The 17,028-nt window shown below is 51.5% G+C and overlaps 5 protein-coding genes across 5 annotated transcripts in view; 2 read left to right on the top strand and 3 right to left on the bottom strand.

Annotated features, from left to right (window-relative positions):
- Window positions 1-187: 187 nt before the first annotated feature.
- Window positions 188-1,033, bottom strand: LOC128279091 (protein Asterix). The gene is made up of 4 exons (XM_053017812.1): window positions 1,030-1,033; window positions 833-851; window positions 595-716; window positions 188-524 (listed from the first exon to the last, which is right to left on the bottom strand). Exons 1-4 carry the CDS (start codon window positions 1,031-1,033, stop codon window positions 316-318), a joined length of 354 nt encoding a protein of 117 aa, XP_052873772.1. The 3' UTR covers window positions 188-315.
- A 192-nt stretch (window positions 1,034-1,225) lies between these two features.
- Window positions 1,226-2,986, top strand: LOC128277963 (ubiquitin thioesterase OTU1). Its single transcript, XM_053016580.1, has 4 exons — window positions 1,226-1,477; window positions 1,557-1,861; window positions 1,964-2,295; window positions 2,358-2,986. The coding sequence occupies exons 1-4, from the start codon at window positions 1,383-1,385 to the stop codon at window positions 2,568-2,570; spliced, it is 945 nt and encodes a 314-aa protein (XP_052872540.1). The 5' UTR covers window positions 1,226-1,382; the 3' UTR covers window positions 2,571-2,986.
- Window positions 2,924-3,920, bottom strand: LOC128277964 (general transcription factor IIF subunit 2). The gene has a single exon (XM_053016582.1). The coding sequence runs from the start codon at window positions 3,842-3,844 to the stop codon at window positions 3,029-3,031; it is 816 nt and encodes a 271-aa protein (XP_052872542.1). The 5' UTR covers window positions 3,845-3,920; the 3' UTR covers window positions 2,924-3,028.
- A 185-nt stretch (window positions 3,921-4,105) lies between these two features.
- On the bottom strand, window positions 4,106-5,353 carry LOC128277962 (uncharacterized). Its single transcript, XM_053016579.1, has 2 exons — window positions 5,272-5,353; window positions 4,106-5,214 (listed from the first exon to the last, which is right to left on the bottom strand). The coding sequence occupies exons 1-2, from the start codon at window positions 5,320-5,322 to the stop codon at window positions 4,153-4,155; spliced, it is 1,113 nt and encodes a 370-aa protein (XP_052872539.1). The 5' UTR covers window positions 5,323-5,353; the 3' UTR covers window positions 4,106-4,152.
- A 9,964-nt stretch (window positions 5,354-15,317) lies between these two features.
- LOC128279089 (uncharacterized) overlaps window positions 15,318-17,028 on the top strand; it is a 99,284-nt gene continuing 97,573 nt past the window's right edge. Inside the window, exon 1 of the mRNA XM_053017811.1 lies at window positions 15,318-16,022. Coding sequence (XP_052873771.1) covers window positions 15,318-16,022 — 705 coding nt within the window. The remainder of the gene's footprint in view (window positions 16,023-17,028) is intronic.

The raw sequence follows: 17,028 nt of genomic DNA, 5'->3' as shown, positions 1-17,028 counted from the left end.
ATTTCTGTAAAGTCGTTCCATGTACCCGTGAAAATATCACATAATCGCTGTTGTTTCGGATTGTTATTGATGCAGTGGCACGTGAAAATACCCAGCAGATGATTTTCGGTGTAAACTAACCCACCAAAATCGATCGGGCACGGAAAAGTACCGTCTTCGGATGTTTGGGAAGTAATATCAAAGTTAATTTCATCTTTGGCGTACCCAATGCGGTTTTATGTTCCGTGTGAGGCAAATGGTCCTTAGCGTAGAAAAAAAAACCTTCTTATAAATATGCTTTATGTGCGTTGGACATGCGATTCCGCTTTGTGGAAGTTACATCGACTGCCAGGGAGGCGTCATTGGCGTTGGGTTCTGCAGGTACGACATTACCACGGCACTGACGCTTAACATGAAGGACGATAGGACTTGTTTAGCATCGTCGGAGATCCGTGAATTGGCGAAGCTAATGCAGGAACAGTAAAGTGCCAACCACGCGCACCACTTCAGTTTCATCATCAGGCCGCACATAGAAAATATCATTCCTGGGAGAAGAGAAAGCCACAAAAACCGTGTAAGTGCGGTGAACATGAACTGGGTCTGCGCTACACCTACCGAGGATATTCATGTAATCGGGCATCAGATCATCGCCGACACCCGCTCCCTGGTTGACCGAGTCAACCTGCTTGTAGCGTTGAACCTTTTCAGGGCGACGCGGATCGATCAGCATGGTGATTCTACAAAACAGCCAAAAAGAGAAAATGTTTAACACTTGAGTGAAACAGGCAAAGACCGCTCGGCAGTTGTAGCCTGATAAGTAAGGATAAGTTGTTTTAAATAAAGCCAATTTTACCTTGCAGTGGTACTTTGTGCTGTAGAAACCAAGTTTTGTTTGTGCACTTTGACAGCTCACTGTAAAGTGGCAATCAAAATAAAAACTGACACCACCAATCAGCTGGGTGAAAAGTAGGCCAAGCTAAACGAGTTTGAAAATCCTTTTTAAAGTTTTCGCATAATGTTAACTCCTTTTAATATGTAAAGGCCCTGAACGCATAGAGAACGTATAGAACGTAATAGAATAAGGAAAACTAAGTTTGTCATCCACTTTACATTCGAACAACTCGGAAGTCGCTTGATTGGCGTTGCGGTACGAAACGTTTTCTTTGCACCGATTTGTCACTGTCACCGCACACGTCGAATGTCAGTGTTGATTATTTTTACGTTTTTCCGAAAACAGCTAAAAGGATAAAAACATACCAAAGCTTTCGTGGATCAGATAACAGTTTGGCGATCAATTACATGACACACAATCTTCGCCCTTTTCGAGAATACCAAATTTCCCGTGTTTCTTAGTACCGCCGCAAACTAACCCGAGTCGTTTCTCCACGGTGCTTGCGCAAGCGATGGGGTTTTCATTGAAGCTCAAGACCAAATCAGGCCAGCAGCATATTGTGAGCAAGCTGCGAGACACAACGACAGTGAAAGACCTTAAGATAATGTAAGCAATGTTTCATTACGCGCATAACAATACCGATACGGTGTGGTTTCATTGATATCCGCTTCCGAATTTGCCGCAGCATTACCGAGCTCACCAACATTCCGGGCGACGCGTTACACGTGGTGCTTGGATTTCCACCCTTCAAACCGCTCGATTTCTCCAACGAAGCGAACCACCTGCCAGTGGTGGGCATCAGCAATGGGGACACACTGATCGTGGAGGAAAAATCGTTAACCGCCGAAGAGCGCCAACAGCTGGAAGCCAAGCGGTTGGAGCAGGACGAAAAGCTCGCCCAAGAGCTGGCGGCCCAAAGCACGGACCATGGAGGGATTCTGCTGAAAAAGGTCGTCCCGGCGGACAACTCGTGCCTTTTCACAAGCATAGGTACGCCGGCTTCCAAAACGGATCGATCTATCGATTGCGTGACCCCATTTTCGAGCCTTGCCCTTGCTGTGAGCTTGACCTTGGTCATCCTTCTTTCTGCAGGATTCGTGCTTACGGGAAAGGTGGACCCGGAAAACAGCCAGTACATGCGACAAATTATTGCGGCCACCGTCAATTCGGACAAACAGGAGTACAACGAGGGTATCCTGGGGCGACCAAACGATGAGTACTGTGCCTGGATACTGCAGCCGGAATCGTGGGGTGGTGCTATTGAGGTTTCCATTCTGTCCGCGTACCACGGGATCGAGTTTGATGTCGTGGACATCACGAACGCCATCATCAATCGGTTCGGGGAGGACAAAAACTATGGAATGCGAGCATTTTTGCTGTTCGATGGCATTCACTACGACCCACTGTACCTGGAATCTACCAGTGTAAGCATTCGGCTGTCTAGTGGTAGAAATGGGGTAACATTGCTGTCCTCTTTCTCACTCAGGGTGAACCGCTGAAAACGATCTTTCCAATCGAGGACAACTCAGTGTACCTGCAAGCCGAGCAGCTGGCCAAAGAGGCAAAATCGTCACGCCAGTACACGGACGTGAACAAGTTCACGCTAAAGTGCATAGACTGCGACTGCTTCCTGAAGGGCCAAACCGAGGCCCAACAGCACGCACAGAAAACGGGACACATTAACTTTGGCGAGGTTTAGCCAGGCCCGCCGAAGTCAGCAGCGAACGGTTCTCTCTTCGAGTGTTTTAAGTTTCCTCCTTGCGGTGTGTGTGCTTGGGTTTGACTTTTCTGCTAGTTTCAACTGATACAAGGATTGCAAGGCTAGTACTCGTTCAATTGACCCCTGTTCGGAACACTAGTAAGTTCTCACTGGAAACGGTTCGCATGGCGCGGGACGCAGAAGGTGCAGTTTTCCGGGTTTTCTCCTTCGATTTAAAGCTATATGCTGCGCGATATTGTTTAGCAAATGGTCTGATAATGTAAACGATCACTCAGGTTTTGCAAAGAGAAAAAGATAATGAATAACAAAACCGAACACATGCTGTAGCTTTGTTTCTTGTATATATTTATGTTAAAATTGGAGAATAAAGGTTCTTTGCTTAGTTTACAGGCCCTACACAATAGCAGCTGACACGAACCCAGTAAAAGATCACAGACTCAATCGCTATCACTGTCCGACATGTCTTTCGCCGTGTCCGTGTCCTTTTTGTCGTCCTCCTTGTAGTGCCGGTACTCCTTCTTCAGTTCCCACATGTTCTTGTGTGGATTTTTCATGTTGTAATCGCACACCTCCTTCAGGATCTCCTTCAGGTAGCTGATCGGTTGGCGGGTCAGTTTCACCAGGTCCTTGATGTTGTAGTACTGATGCTTTTCGAACGCGTTGAACAGCATGTCCAGCACCGCATTCTTATCTTCGCGACTCTTCTTACCCTCCGCCTTCTTCCGCTCGCGGTCTTCAATGTTGTGCTTGTGGTCCGACACCGGTTTGTAGTTGTGCACGATCTTCTCCAACGATTTCACTTGCCGGGCCGGTTGCGACGCTTTGCGGATCGATTCGAGCTTCATCTTCATGTAACAGTTGTCGGCGTATGGACGACACTCGAGCTTCTGCACGATGCGCCCCTCCATGTACTGCTTCTCACACTCCGGCACCGGATCGTCCCGGTTTGTGGTGATGGCGTGCGAGAACACTCCGAGCGTCTGCTTCGTCACCACGGACACGTCCAATCGGTGATCGCGCGGAATTTCATCGGCCGGGTCAATGTTGATAACGGCATCCGACAGTGTGAGCGATACCTGAGCCTTCTGGCCTGCCTGTTTGGATATTTTCAGCTTGCCCACTTCGATGTTGCCGGGTGCCTTTTCCCACTTGTTGGCCATATATTTTGGCACCTTCACGAGCCACACGCCGCGGCCAGCATTCGAAAGATCTAACTCTTTGTCCACACGGATCGTTTCGCTGTTTCCAGCCATGGTGCTTCAGGGCGGGAAAGTCTGACCGGAAATATGTAACTATATCTATTCGATGCAAACCAATCTTTTTATTTACGCGCGTCCACACAAAATGAAAAACCGATTCCGCTATCTGACAGCTGCGTTCTGACCACCGTCCCTTTGGAAACGTCTCAATACGTTGGTAGGGACAATGAAACGATAAGTTTATCGTTTTGTTTACATCAAGGACGCACCGTAAATACTTAGCATTTTGTTTTATTTTGAATGCTTTTGGTACGAGACTAATAATTTATCGAACAAAATGTAAAAAATAAGTATACGCACATTTAAACGATACGATATACATTTTCTGTGAGGCGCACTATCAGCGGATCAAGCACCTCTGGCCGAAGCTCCTTCTCCCACAACCGATGCAACAAATGTTCGGCATTTGCCAATGCACTCATCGCTTCCCTCTTGTCCGGGTCAGTTTCCACTTTCGATGTGTCCATCGTGAAGTAAATCACCGCCCTGTCCACCTGTGGCTCTTCAGGATCACAAAAGCTGTGGAAGGCTTGTGCTGCTTTCGGTGGGATATCCTCAAGGTTTCGCACGACCATCACTCCACGTTGTTTTAATGGCAACGTTTGCTGAGCTATAAACACACCAAAGTCTTCTTCGATGTCGGAACGTTTGAAATACTGACTGTCCAACAGGATCGGTTCCGTGCCACCGAAGCACCCGGTAGTTATTTTCGTGATATTTTCCATAAATCCATTCATCGTGCTGGTAGCTCCGTGGTGCAGGAATAGGAAAGTGCCGGGCTCCCGCCGCCGTCTTTCTCCAGTGGCACGTTGCAAGCTTACATTTAGTGCATCCCACAACGTATCGTCAACCGTTGCGAAGCTGGATTCTAATGTGTCGAAACGGACACACACTGGCACTTTGGGTTTTGGGCTCGGGCTACTAAGCAAATAGGATGCCACCAGCAAGGAAATGGCTGAAAAAATTACTATCACCACAAAATTGCCAATGCCCTCAGTGTTCTGCGAGTTCAATCGTGGTGGAACCGTATGCCTCGGCGTAGTGTTTTCGTACTGAACTGAGCTCTTCCTTGAAACGTTTACAGGCAGCGGCTCATGCTGTCTCATGCTCAAGGGCGGTTCCAGTGACGGCTCTCGTTCACTTCGTTCCATTTCATCGCCGTCATCGTCCTCCGTGAGGTCCGCATTCTCCCGGAGCAAAGCATGTTCGTCTAGCAGGTCCAACAAAGTTTGGTTTGTGCTCGTTTCTGTGTAGGATTCCTCCGTCGTAGAAACTTGGTACAAGTTTTCAACGTGTTCGACCGAAAGCCGACGCGTCTTGTGTATAGGTTCGCGAGGTTTTGGTCTCATGTCTGAAACATTTGGCTAAATGACACAACGCACATTAGTGACGAGAAATTAGTTTCAATAAATTGCACTTACCATGTTTGGTGAGCTGGAAATCTGTCTTTCGCGACTTTTATTGCCCGACATTTTGCTTCTTCGTTCTTCGCTACCGAAAGACTTCATACCGCGAGCAGAAACGTAATTTTGATCGTTTTGGAATGTCAAACTTGTTTATGTTGTTTTCCCGAATAGGAAAATCGGATGACAGTTGAGCGTTAATGATTTATTATTGAGGTTTCAAATGTCTCTACAATTACCAATTTATTTTCAATTGTCTCTCATCAACAAGGCAACAGGAATATTAATAAATTTACAAGCTTGTCATTCAGTTATTACTTTGAATTTGAAGTGCGTATTGAAATTCTAAACAGAGAACTCGACAGAAGCAATAAAATGTCGGCCCCACTGAGATGCTTATGTGGCGAAACCCGTGCCCTATGGTAAATAATGATATTAAATATTATTTTATATTCTATTACATAATAAAGGGTTATGAGAATAAAGTTCATCGTGAATAAGCTGCTGAGTGAAAAATATCAACACAGAACCGTATAGACAGACGATGGAGAGTATAGAATTCCAAGTATTTGCTAAATATCCAAGCACTGTTTTTTGCTATGCATCGATTTAATTAGCTAATTATGCAAAAAATTCTATATAAATATGTTTTCTATTTCTGTAGAAATTCGTAAATGGCAACTCAAAATGTTTTCATTTGACATCTAATTCAGGTACCATTTACGCAAGGACCTGCCGCATAGCGGCAAGCCAGAACACGTGCTCCAACGGAAACATGTGCTCGCACAGTGTTGCCATCGTGGACGGCGCCAAACAACAACGCCTCAGAGGATCCTCGTTGGGGACGAAAACATGGCCAATGCGCAGGATCCACCGTCCACCGACCGAAGGCCCCCCACGATGGGCTCGGGTCTGTGTTTTTGGTAGCTGCACAGATGATTCCGTTCGCTTCCGGCTTCGGCTGACGCGGTCACCCTCGCTTCGACGGTTGCGGTAGGTTTTCGTCGGCAGTCTAGTGCGAAAATCCACCGCGTCCGGAACGGCGCCGCGGAACGGTCTCATCGGACCTCAATCGGGTTCGCGCCGAGTGTGTCGTAACGTGTTGAGAAAGGCGCGGGCAACACGCCGAACAGTTCGAACACAGTTGTGTCCCGGAGAGGGTAAACGAAGGTATAATCGTAAGCCGGCAAACGACCCTTATAATCCGGTCTTAGTGCCAGGGAGTCCCCAATGAAGTGTGTAGCAGCCTTTAAGTAGCCCGTCCGACAAAGGACTCGCACGTTATCCGTTGCGGTGTTCCGCTTTGTGGGTACCGTCCGGAAAGGAAGCTGAGCCGTAGAAACTGGTGGCCCTGGTTGAAATCCTGCACGGTGGGACGACGACGGTAAGTAGAGTCGTTTAGGCGAAACAGCGCCCGCCACATCTCACCCGGTACTACGTAGAGAGCTTCAATGGTCCACAATCTCACTGCCCACAAAAAAGGGTGGATTGATTAATGTGCTGAGCGCGTGCTGCTGGTGTTGGCTGTTTCCGGGTAGCAAAAGGGTTCACTTTTGTCACACCACCCGTTGCCGTTGGGTGGTCCAACCATTTCGGGTGTGCCGTACGGAAGTGCTTATTGCCCCATTTGGGGCTCTGACCGAAGTGCCACGTAGGACCATTTTCGGTCGTAATTGGTGTTTGTTTCCTGACGAAGTCCTCAACGTGGTCCTACGATGCCTAGACTGTGCGATGGTGTGGTCAGTTCTGACACATGCGGATTACACCGGAGGGCGCACACATTACTGCTTTGCTTTAGGATGCCAATACTTACGCAATGATCTATGGGGTAAAATTGACACAATTGCAAACCAGCTTCATTTAACTCAACTGTGCCAATTGCGCAGTAGAGTCAGGCAATTGTAATTAACACATTTTATGAAGGTTGGCATGAGTTTCGTTATTTTTAGTAACAAACTTTCAAGAAGGACCCAAAAAGGGTAGCCAAGGAACATTTGATTAGCATGTGGGCCAGAAAGGGGTCCCGAAATTTCTAATTAGCCTTTGATTGGAAGCTTTCCAAAGAAGGCCGGTTACAGCATCTCACTGTGTCGGGGCGAATAGTATCGACTTTCTCCTCCCCCCAAAGGACGTGGCGGCGTTACTCGAGGGTCGTGTAATGTGCCTTGGGACCTCACCGCCAGGTGCGAAAGCTGAGTTGTGATTTATGGACAAACTTTCGCCGTGTATGTTGGCACCATCTAGAAGTTGGCGCGTGGTGGCCGTGATACTCGACCGACTCCTTGAAGAAAGCGGAAACACCGCCCAGGCGCCAGGCGCCCGGCCCGATACCAACTTAATCGACCCATCGTGCGGTGCTTTCGGGAGTGTTTCAATTCCCAGTCCGCGGTCCGCGTCGGTGTCGGTCACGAAACCCCTTTTGGGCCCAACCAGCCAGTAATGGAATTTTTAATCACAAATTAACGGTTATTGGCTGCGGGAAGCCTCGCCAACGGTTTCGCTAGATGCTGGCCCCAGAGCAGCGGAAGCAGAATCCTTTGGCCGGTTGGCCGTGATTTGTGGTGTGGAAGCAATTTAAATCAATTAAGCCCACCCTCCGGTGGCTCCATAAATCATGCGAAAGCATAATTACATCTGAAGCGGAACGTGAAATGTAATGCCTCGAACGGCGATGGTTCCAAAGTATCCCAAAGTATAATTTAGTACTAAGGTGCGACCTTTGGCCTGATTGATGCGAACTGCGTTGCGGCTTAAGAATTGGGAAATGGCGACTACAGCGTAAGTAATGGCACGAAAGTCCATTTCAATTCTTCTCATGAAACCCCCGCCCACCGAACTATCAATTACTGGATCGCCACCTCTGGCCAGTATCGCTACGGAGGTCCAGCCACACTGCAAAGAACGACGCCCGACGACGACCTTGCCAAGCCAAGGTAACGGCCCCGGCCCACATGAAACCTTTCGCTTAAGGACCGTTAGTTACACGTCACACGTCGTTCTTCGCACACCGAAGGTGTCGGGTGTCAAGTTGCCGGCGCTGCCGAGATTATAATTCCATTTACGTTCGCTCTCTGTGACACTCTCGGTATCGCTCGTCGTGCTAACTTTTATCAATTAGTACGCCCTGCGCCCCGCCCGGCACTGGGTGGCCTCGCCTCGCCACGTAGTTTATGATATATGCGAGAATATTATGTGAATGATGCGCCAAAGCCAGAAAGGTGGCCTAGCTGCCTCGGTCCGGCCATGGCCCGGAGTCAGCCACCAAAAAGGACGCATTATCTGGCGCAGTCATCTATGCAAATTGAGCCGTTGCCTCCGTCGTAGCCAGGTCTTGACGGCACACCAGAGACGCCGTCCTGCGAAGACCGTGCCGGGTCTTGCTCGTTCCTGGTGGCGTCCACATTTAGAGCCACACCGTGAACGACGGGGCGCCTCCACTAAATGGGCCGTGCTCGTCGTTGTGCTCGGGCGCCGTGGCCCAGAATGTGACACGTTCGTCACGTCACGTGCTGAATGGCAACGCTGGTACCACGGGTCGGGGCATCAAAAAGGCGCGCACCCGGCAGGCGGTTCGCAACAGAGTTGCGCCAAAGTCAATACACCGAGTCGCCGAGCCGGGTCGAGTCTTGAAAATTTGTCCCACTGACATTAAACATACGAGAAAGGACGGCACGCTGACGGAGGCGCCAGCACGAGGCGGCCTTCGGTCCCTGGCGCGGCCCCATGGGTGAAGGATTTTCCCGTTTTCTTTTTCCATTGCTGCTCCTTTCGCGTGGGGGCTCACGGGCGCTTAAAAGCTCCCTCGGCGCTCTTTCCGGTTCGCCTATCAGCGAGCATCTTTAGGCCGACGGCGAGCTCTATTTCGCTAGCCCCAATTCCCGGAGTGGCAAAAAGACGAGCCGCTGAAAGAGATTCGCTATCGGCGTGTGTGTACTGATGGCGGGTAAGCGATGTCTTAATCATGGCACACTCATCACCACTCCCGGACCGAGCGCCGGCCGTACGTGTGCTCCGGCCCGTAGGCTGCAGACAAAGTCGGATTGGTCCATTACCATGCTCGACACATGGTCGACGGGGCCATAAGACGACGGCCGGGTCCCTGCCAGCCTGCCGGCCATGATCTGTGAGGCACCCATTACTTCTGATACGATCGTTAGCGTATACGCGTCGTACAGGCTTTCTGGGTCGCCGCACCGGGCGCGGCGAGAATGTTTAACTCAATTTCCGCAACACAGCTTAGCCATTATGTTTGGGACGAAGCTGATTCGGGATTTTTTTTTTGCTTCGCGACCTCCGAAGGCCTTCCGGTGTTCGCGTTTTCCACATTCATTCTCGGTTCGCGGTGACGTTGAAGAGAGCAAAAAGTACTGAGCAAAAGTCACCTGAACCACTGGCAAGGATGCGCACCGGAGCGGATCGGCCAAAAGCTATAGCACGCGCGCCCGGCACCAGCACCCGCAAGTGTGCCCTTCGCCTTTTGCAGCGACTTTAATCGGATTAACATTATCATCTTTAGGTAAGCTGCAAATGGGTAACTTTCGTCGGGTGGATCGCTAGCCACCCGAGCTCCGAACCCGGGCAGAATGATTCACAAGGTACAGGCCACAAAACAGACAAGATCCCGAGCATGAAGAACAGTCGGCACGGAGAAAAGGGACCGAATTTCGATACGTCATAGAAAAACGACTCCTTGCCGTCTCCTTAAGGCGGGCACAAACGTGATCGGATTACGGAACGGCCCAAAACTAGGTTTCTGCGAGCAACGAGAGTATTCTTGGTCTCAGATCTAGGTTAGCAAGGTTATCACCGTATCGGATCAGCCCATTGTGGCCCATTTGGTATCATCGTTAAAAATTATGAACCTTCGCGAATAATTTTGTTATTAACTTGATGCTTAGTTACAGCTTGATCGTGCTCTTCGTTTCGTGAGCTGGGATTGGTCAAAGGTGTAACGGCGCCCATTGATACAGCAAGGACTACTTCAAATTTAAGAAGTACCACGAGTACCTAGCTGAAAAGATCTTTTTACTTCCAAAGGTGTAACAGATAAAGGGTCACTCGTGGTTCTTATTTTCTTTGCAACTATGGTGTTCTACGTAAAGTGTAAAAACAAACTCGAAGCAAGAAGATTGCCTCAAGCTTTTTGAATTTAAAAACTTCATTTGTGAAATTAAAGCTAAAGGTCTGCAATACAATAAAACAAACATTACGGCCTAAACTGTTAGCGCTATCGTTCCCCTGCTGTTGTGTTCGTTGAAAAAAAGGTCAGCCAACGAAAAGCCAACGAAGACGATGATAACTTTCACGTAACACGGCGAAACAACAACATCGAACCCTCGGGCGGCGGTTGTAGGTTCGTGTCAACAGTGGATGAATTAAATTTGCTTTAAAATTACATTTACTTCGCCTCCGCCTGGCACTGGCGGGAGCGACAGAAGTTGACTGACGACGCTGACGACCGCAACAACGAGAGGCCCCGACTCCGACTTACCACCATCCGATTGCTTCTTCGGCTTCGCGGCGGTTCCTTAACTCAAACTCGATTGGTTCGAAACAACGCGGCCACAACTTTTCTTCGCGCCGAGCAAACACAATGGGGAATCCATTTCCATCCTTTTACGCGAACTGCTTTTGTGTGGCTCTGGTTCCGAAAATCGAGTGCCAAACCGGATTTCATAATAGACCGGATGGCCCCGGGGGGGGGGGGCGAAACGACTTGGGAAAAACAAGACCGGGCGGTGTTGATGAAAAGAAAACGTTCCTTGAATAGGGAAATAAAGTATAAAAAAGTGCCAAACAGAAAATGTCCTTCGAAACTCGGTGCGTCCATAATTCATGCTAATTGAAGGAAACTTTTCCTTGACCGGCGCGTGTAACGGCGACCGGCCACTGCAGAATGCTCCCCGTTTTGGGACGAGCGTCTTGCGCCACTGAAACGCGGAGACACCATTGAATCGACACTTGAATTTGGCGCGACATGGTGCAACTTTTCAACTTTAACGCTACAACTTGTTAAACGTTGTTCCTTTTAATTTAGCCTTTAGCGACCGGCAACCAGCACCAATGTAGCTTTCCGCGACGTTTTGCCCGGAGCAAATACAGAACCGGCCCTTGAAGGATCGGAACGATTGCACCGCACACCAAACCTGCCGGAAGTGGGTCGAAGAAAGCTCGGCGCTCCGTGTACGACTACATCGGAAGTCGTTCAAAACACGAAAGAATGATTAAGGTCCTGCAGTGCGGCACTTGCTGCAAAAGGATCGCATGACGAAGTGCAACTTTCGACAGGAAAATGCTTTCACTTCGCCCACACTCGACCGCCCGTTCGCCCGCCCACCCGGCTGTCGATTGCAGCGGGGAAAATGTGGCAAAGAAAGTAAAACTTTTCCACTCCAAGCATCAGCTGTCCGCACCTGGCGCCGGTGTTTCGGCGCCAGGACCCAATCTCCACGGTCAGCTTCGGCCCGGAGCTGGCCGCTAATACCTAAGCGCCCCCTCCGGGTGGCGTGGCCTCCGGGATGCAATGGCATTTTTATCCCTGGATGCTGCTGCCCCGTTTAGAGTGAGTTTTCCGTTCGTCCTGCCAACCGAGAGCAACAACAATTACAAGCGCGGCGCGGCACTTTGGCACCTGGGCGCCACTTCGGGCGAAACTTTCCCCGAGAGTAATTAGTACCGATGCTCTAAATTAATCCACCTAATCGACGAGCGAACGACACTCGCTTTTACGCCGCAGATTAGCGGACACTTTGTTGTCCATTAAACAAAAAAGGACAGGAAGACGCAGCTATTTAAAAGCACTTTCGGTTGCGCTCTACTGTGCCTACTTCTTGGGAGAATTCTAGTCCGGATCAAAGTTGCCCTGGATGGTGGTCTATGTTTTAGGCACATCACGGTGGCTTTGCACACCTTTTAAAACCTTTTTGGGGCGCTGGAAAATATCACTTTTGGAAACGTTGAAAGAAATCGAAAGTTAATATAAGTGTGTGCTTAAAATTATCCCTCCATAAACCCTTCGTGAGGTGATGTGCCGAGGTGTAATGTTTGAAAGTTCATCCCCAGAAGAGCACCGCGCTGCCGCCCCCTTTGCCGAGTTGCTGTGCCCAATCTGCTGGGAGTTGCTGTCGAGCGACGTGTGCCTAACCTGCTGCGGCCATCTGTTTCACGGTCTCTGCTTGGAGCGCTGGTTGCAATGGTATGCTGTCCGCTTTGGACGCGTCCCGAGTAGTGTTCCACTTGATTAACGAACGATGTCCTTTCTGGGTAACACAGTGCGAAAACATGCCCCCAGTGTCGCGTCCGGTGCAGTATGTACCACCGCGTGCTTCCGGTGGCTGTTAGTCCGAGCACCGGAAGTTCCGCCCTCGATAAGCCGGAAGATCGGCACCCGCGGCCGGCGAATCCGTTTTGGGCTTTGGTAGCCTTCGTGTTGGTCGTCGTGTGCTGCCGACTGCTGAAAACCCCGGCCATTTTGAGCTAAGCCGCACGCCTCGGGTGGTTCGTGTCTCGGCTCGGGCTGCGCGCGCACTCGACGAAACGGACCGTCGATGCTCGATGAAGCCGGTAGGCGCGGTGCGCAGAATGCACAATGCACACAACTAAAAGGGTAAGGCAAACAATCGAATTCTCGTCCACGGGCACGGCCAGTGTGGAGTTCAAGGAAAACGAAGCGCGGGCGAGTTCGCTCACGTGTGTGGTTCGGTTCGGAGTATTTAACGGTCAAAAGATGGCGGCGCGCAGCACGTGGTTGTGTAAATAGAAAGCGCGACCGTCGGGGCCGAACCGCAGCGTAAATGAGTGTTTAGAAACCGGCCACCGGCCGTCCGGTCGGAAGTTAATACATCATTCATGCTTTATGGAATGCTGAATTCGGAACGAGGATTAGATTACGGCCGTCGTTGTCGTCGTCAGCGATGAACGTGACGCAACGCAGCCGAAGGACGGGGCGCGTCGCTTCGGTGGCCATTTTCAAAATGGATGAGGTGCGTATTATTGTGCGCCTATATTTACGAACTCGATGCAAGAATGCGGTCATTATGCTCGAGTGTCGAGCCGGAGCCCCTTTTGCCGCCGTGGTCGCCACAGCACAGGATTTGAATTAAATCGTTTGAGCAAAAACCACACAAGCATTAAGGACTTAATTTGGCCCCTTTCCGCACACACACACACACACACACACATCAGTAGCAGTGCCGGTCTTTGGTCGGAGTTTGCAAATTGAATATTTATCGTCCCGAAAGCGCGTTGCCTTCCAACAAAAGAGCCCGGCCACAAAGGGCCGTGCGTTGCCGTTGCAACAGTCGGCCTCCTGTCGTTCCTTAAGCCATTATTCGTGAACCGGAAACCGGAACAAACCTCCGGAGCCCGTTCGACGTTCGGCACTGGCTGGAAAAGGCTCGTCGGTCGGTGTCGAGGAGAAAACTGTTGACCTAGTGAAATCGAATTTTCCTGACAAAACCCGTCCCACGCCGAGCCTCCTCCATGGAGCGGTGCACTTCGGAAGCCGGCAGCCACAGGGTCAACCTTTGTCCGGGGCCCAAGTTCGTGTTTATGTACGCTCTCCCCGATCATAATTCATCGTACGCAAAAGGCTCATAGGCGCTACCGTGAGGCACTCAGCGCTGCAGAATGCAAATGGCGCTGCCATTGTTTCTCGCGACGCACCGACTTTGATGGGCCGCTTCTGAACCCCATCTGAGGGGGCCCCCGCCATTAAACTTCCCGAAGTGGAGTCCCGGCGCCCGGAGCATTTGATAACTTTCACGGTGATTATGCGCGAGCATTATGTTATTGTGGGCGCATTTTGGCCGCAGGCCGCTCGCATGTGTGTGTGTGTCTTTCTAAAAGATTTTTACTAATTGTGCAGCTAAACGTGGGTCCTTTTCCCGGCTCGCCAGGTTGGAATCTCTAAATCATAACCGTGATGATGCAGCATCCTCCGTCGCCGCCACCGCCGCCGTGGCATTGGCCTCGCGGCCTCGGCGGTGTGGAAAATGAGAATAAAAACCGCACGAACCACACAAACGAGGTGGTGGCTCCAACCAACAGTTGAATTATCATTTTTCATTAACAAACTTAATATTCATTCGGCCGGCCACCACCACCACCACCGCATTAGCATAGCCGCGTGCATGCATATTCATGCGCTCGGGAAACGGAATGGAAAAACGGAAGCCGGGGCGGGTTGTTTAATATTTTCATTTTCGTTCTCCACTTCCCACTCGCTGACCGGTTTTTCCTTCGCAGGCAGCCATCTCAATCACCGTCGCCGCAGCATCATCCGTCTGCATCCCGACGTCGCGGGCAGCGACGTCTTGCTAGTGAGGTGCTGAAATGGTGTCATTCCGGTGGCTTCACCGCGGACGGGAATGCTACCGCGGCGTGAACCGCGAGTTAATGGAGATTGAAAAATAAAGGATACCAGGCTAAGACGCGGACCACATCTACGGAGGCAACGGAGAAGAATCGTTGCAGAACCGAGAACCGAACGAACGGAACGGAAGAACGTGCAGAAGACGAACGTGTGGAGCAAAAAAAAACGAGAGTCCCGACAAGAGGTCGGTCTCATCGTGAAGCCCGTCATAAGTCTGCCTGCTAAGTTCTGTTTATGGTCCGCTCCGAGAATCCGCCAAACATTCGGGTCGATCGGGCGAACGAGGATGCTAATGATGGCCCGGAGCCCAGATAATGGTTTTTTCTCTGCCTCACTTCTGTCTGCGGACCCGAGCCAGCCCACCCGAGGCACGGCGAGTGTGCGGCGGACAAACATAAATATCATCTAATTTGAATTCCTGAACAACTACGCGCGCCCCGAAGCCTGCGGGCAAACAATGCACAATCTCTACACCCGAAACGGTGTTTAAGACGTCGGCCAAGTGACACTCGAACACCCGACTCGGACCACAATGCACCCACAATTAGCCACGAACGGGTCGTGTGATGGAACGTTCCTCGGTATCGGTACAGCCGCCGCCGCCGAGTCGGCGGTTCGCGTGAGCTGATGGGAGTCCAATTCTTGGCGTTCGAAGGAGAGTCGTAAGTCGGTTCCGCGATCCTAGGCCACGATGAATCCACAGTCGCGCACCCAGCGGAAACCGCCCGACGTGGAGGAGGCCCTCTCATCGATGCTTTGGACCCCGTACGATAACCCACTGTCGGAGTCGGACTCCTCCGACGAGTCGGACGCGCTGCACCGGCACCGACATGGCACCGCCAACACCAGCTTCTTCGGAACTAGGCCAAACCACGACCAGCGGCGCCAGCAGCAGTCGCTGATGCGAAGAAGTCTGTCCGCATGGAGTTACCGCGCCAACCGCCAAACTGCGGCCAAACCACGGCTCGGGGAGGGTACGGAGCGGTTCAGCGATCCGTACTACTGCGATCCCGGGTCCGACATCGGCGTAGAGTCGCTCGGTTTCGCGGCCACCGATTGGCACTCCGGTGGCCAACGAAGTCACCCCTATTACGGGGCGTCGGTAACGAGCGGCAGTCGAAGCTTCCACGGGCTCACGGCCCCAACAACCACGGCACTGAGCCTGAGGGCCACCGGAGAGCCCCCGTGGCCGTCCGGGGAGACCAGCGTCAGCGAGAAGCATCAACAGTACCTTCCCCTGCAGGCTCCGTTCGTCGGCCGGTGGCATCGATTACCTCGGTCGGCCACGGAGGATGCCCCGCCACAGCCCCTGTCGGCGCTCCCGTTCAGTTTGCTCGGCCTCGACCCGCTATCCACGGGCTGGGCTGTCGCTGACAGCTACCCGGCCGATTATCAGGTTAGTTTCCCGTTTTGTGTCATTCATTAGCGTTCAATCGCGGCTCATCGGCGGCGGACGGCGGATTCACCGTGTGTGTGAGTGAGACAGGGAGTGCCATTGGAGTCCCGATGTTCCGAGCCATGATACGGGCCAATTACGGGACCCGGCCGGGGCGTGTGTGCGAAGATCTCAGCGCCCAGACGTAACTGGCCCAAGAAAGTCCCTTAAATTGGCGTTGATCCTTTCGCGAAGCAGTGAAGTGAAATGGACCCTTGGACTTTAGAGAGAGAGTGCGGAGTGTTCAAGTTACCGTAAAGCTCCACACAATTTCTGGGGGCGATCTTGAGAGTCACTCGGGACGACACGTGGACGAGTTACTGACCTCACTTTCTGTGGCGTTGCAATTACTTCGCCTTCGGTAGGTATCGAAGTATCGATGACCGTTCGACCGGCGTTCCCGGAAGGCGCATCCGTCGGAACGCGTCACGCACGCAGCCAGCCAGCTGCCAATGGGTTCGTGCGTGTCTTACGTACCGCCGACCGCGCCATCGATAAGGCATGGCCCTCAGGTCTGACACTAACATTTCTAGACCTCGCGTTATCGCGCCGTCGCGTGCCAACAGAACAGTGGCAGTGAACTTGGTGTCGGAGGAGCTTCACCAGAAACTCTAACCCAACGAGACACGAGCGACTGATAAGCGAACTGAGACACGGGTCTTAAGCACTAATGAGCCGCGCCGGACGTAGCGTTTGAAGTGTGTTTGTGGCCGGACTTGGCGGAAGGGTCTCGGATTTCCTTCCGCCCAGCGCGCTGATGTGCTGCTGCGGTTTCTGGCGGTCAGCGACAGTTCGTGGCACGTGTGGTTTATCGTTTGAAGCGTGCGATAACCCGCAACTTCCGGTCCCGTAGCAGTCGCCAGCCGGAGGTTCCGGGGGTGCGTGTGTCGGGAAATGGGAACCACCGGAAGAAGATAGTAAACGGGGAAAGTGACGATCGGTGGACTTGGCGGTTGACTATCGGAGG

Source organism: Anopheles cruzii, chromosome 2 (genome assembly GCF_943734635.1).
Source record: "Anopheles cruzii chromosome 2, idAnoCruzAS_RS32_06, whole genome shotgun sequence".
Taxonomy (NCBI): Eukaryota; Metazoa; Arthropoda; class Insecta; order Diptera; family Culicidae; genus Anopheles; species Anopheles cruzii.
Note: the sequence above shows the minus strand (reverse complement) of the source record. Positions and strands in the feature narration are given on the sequence as shown.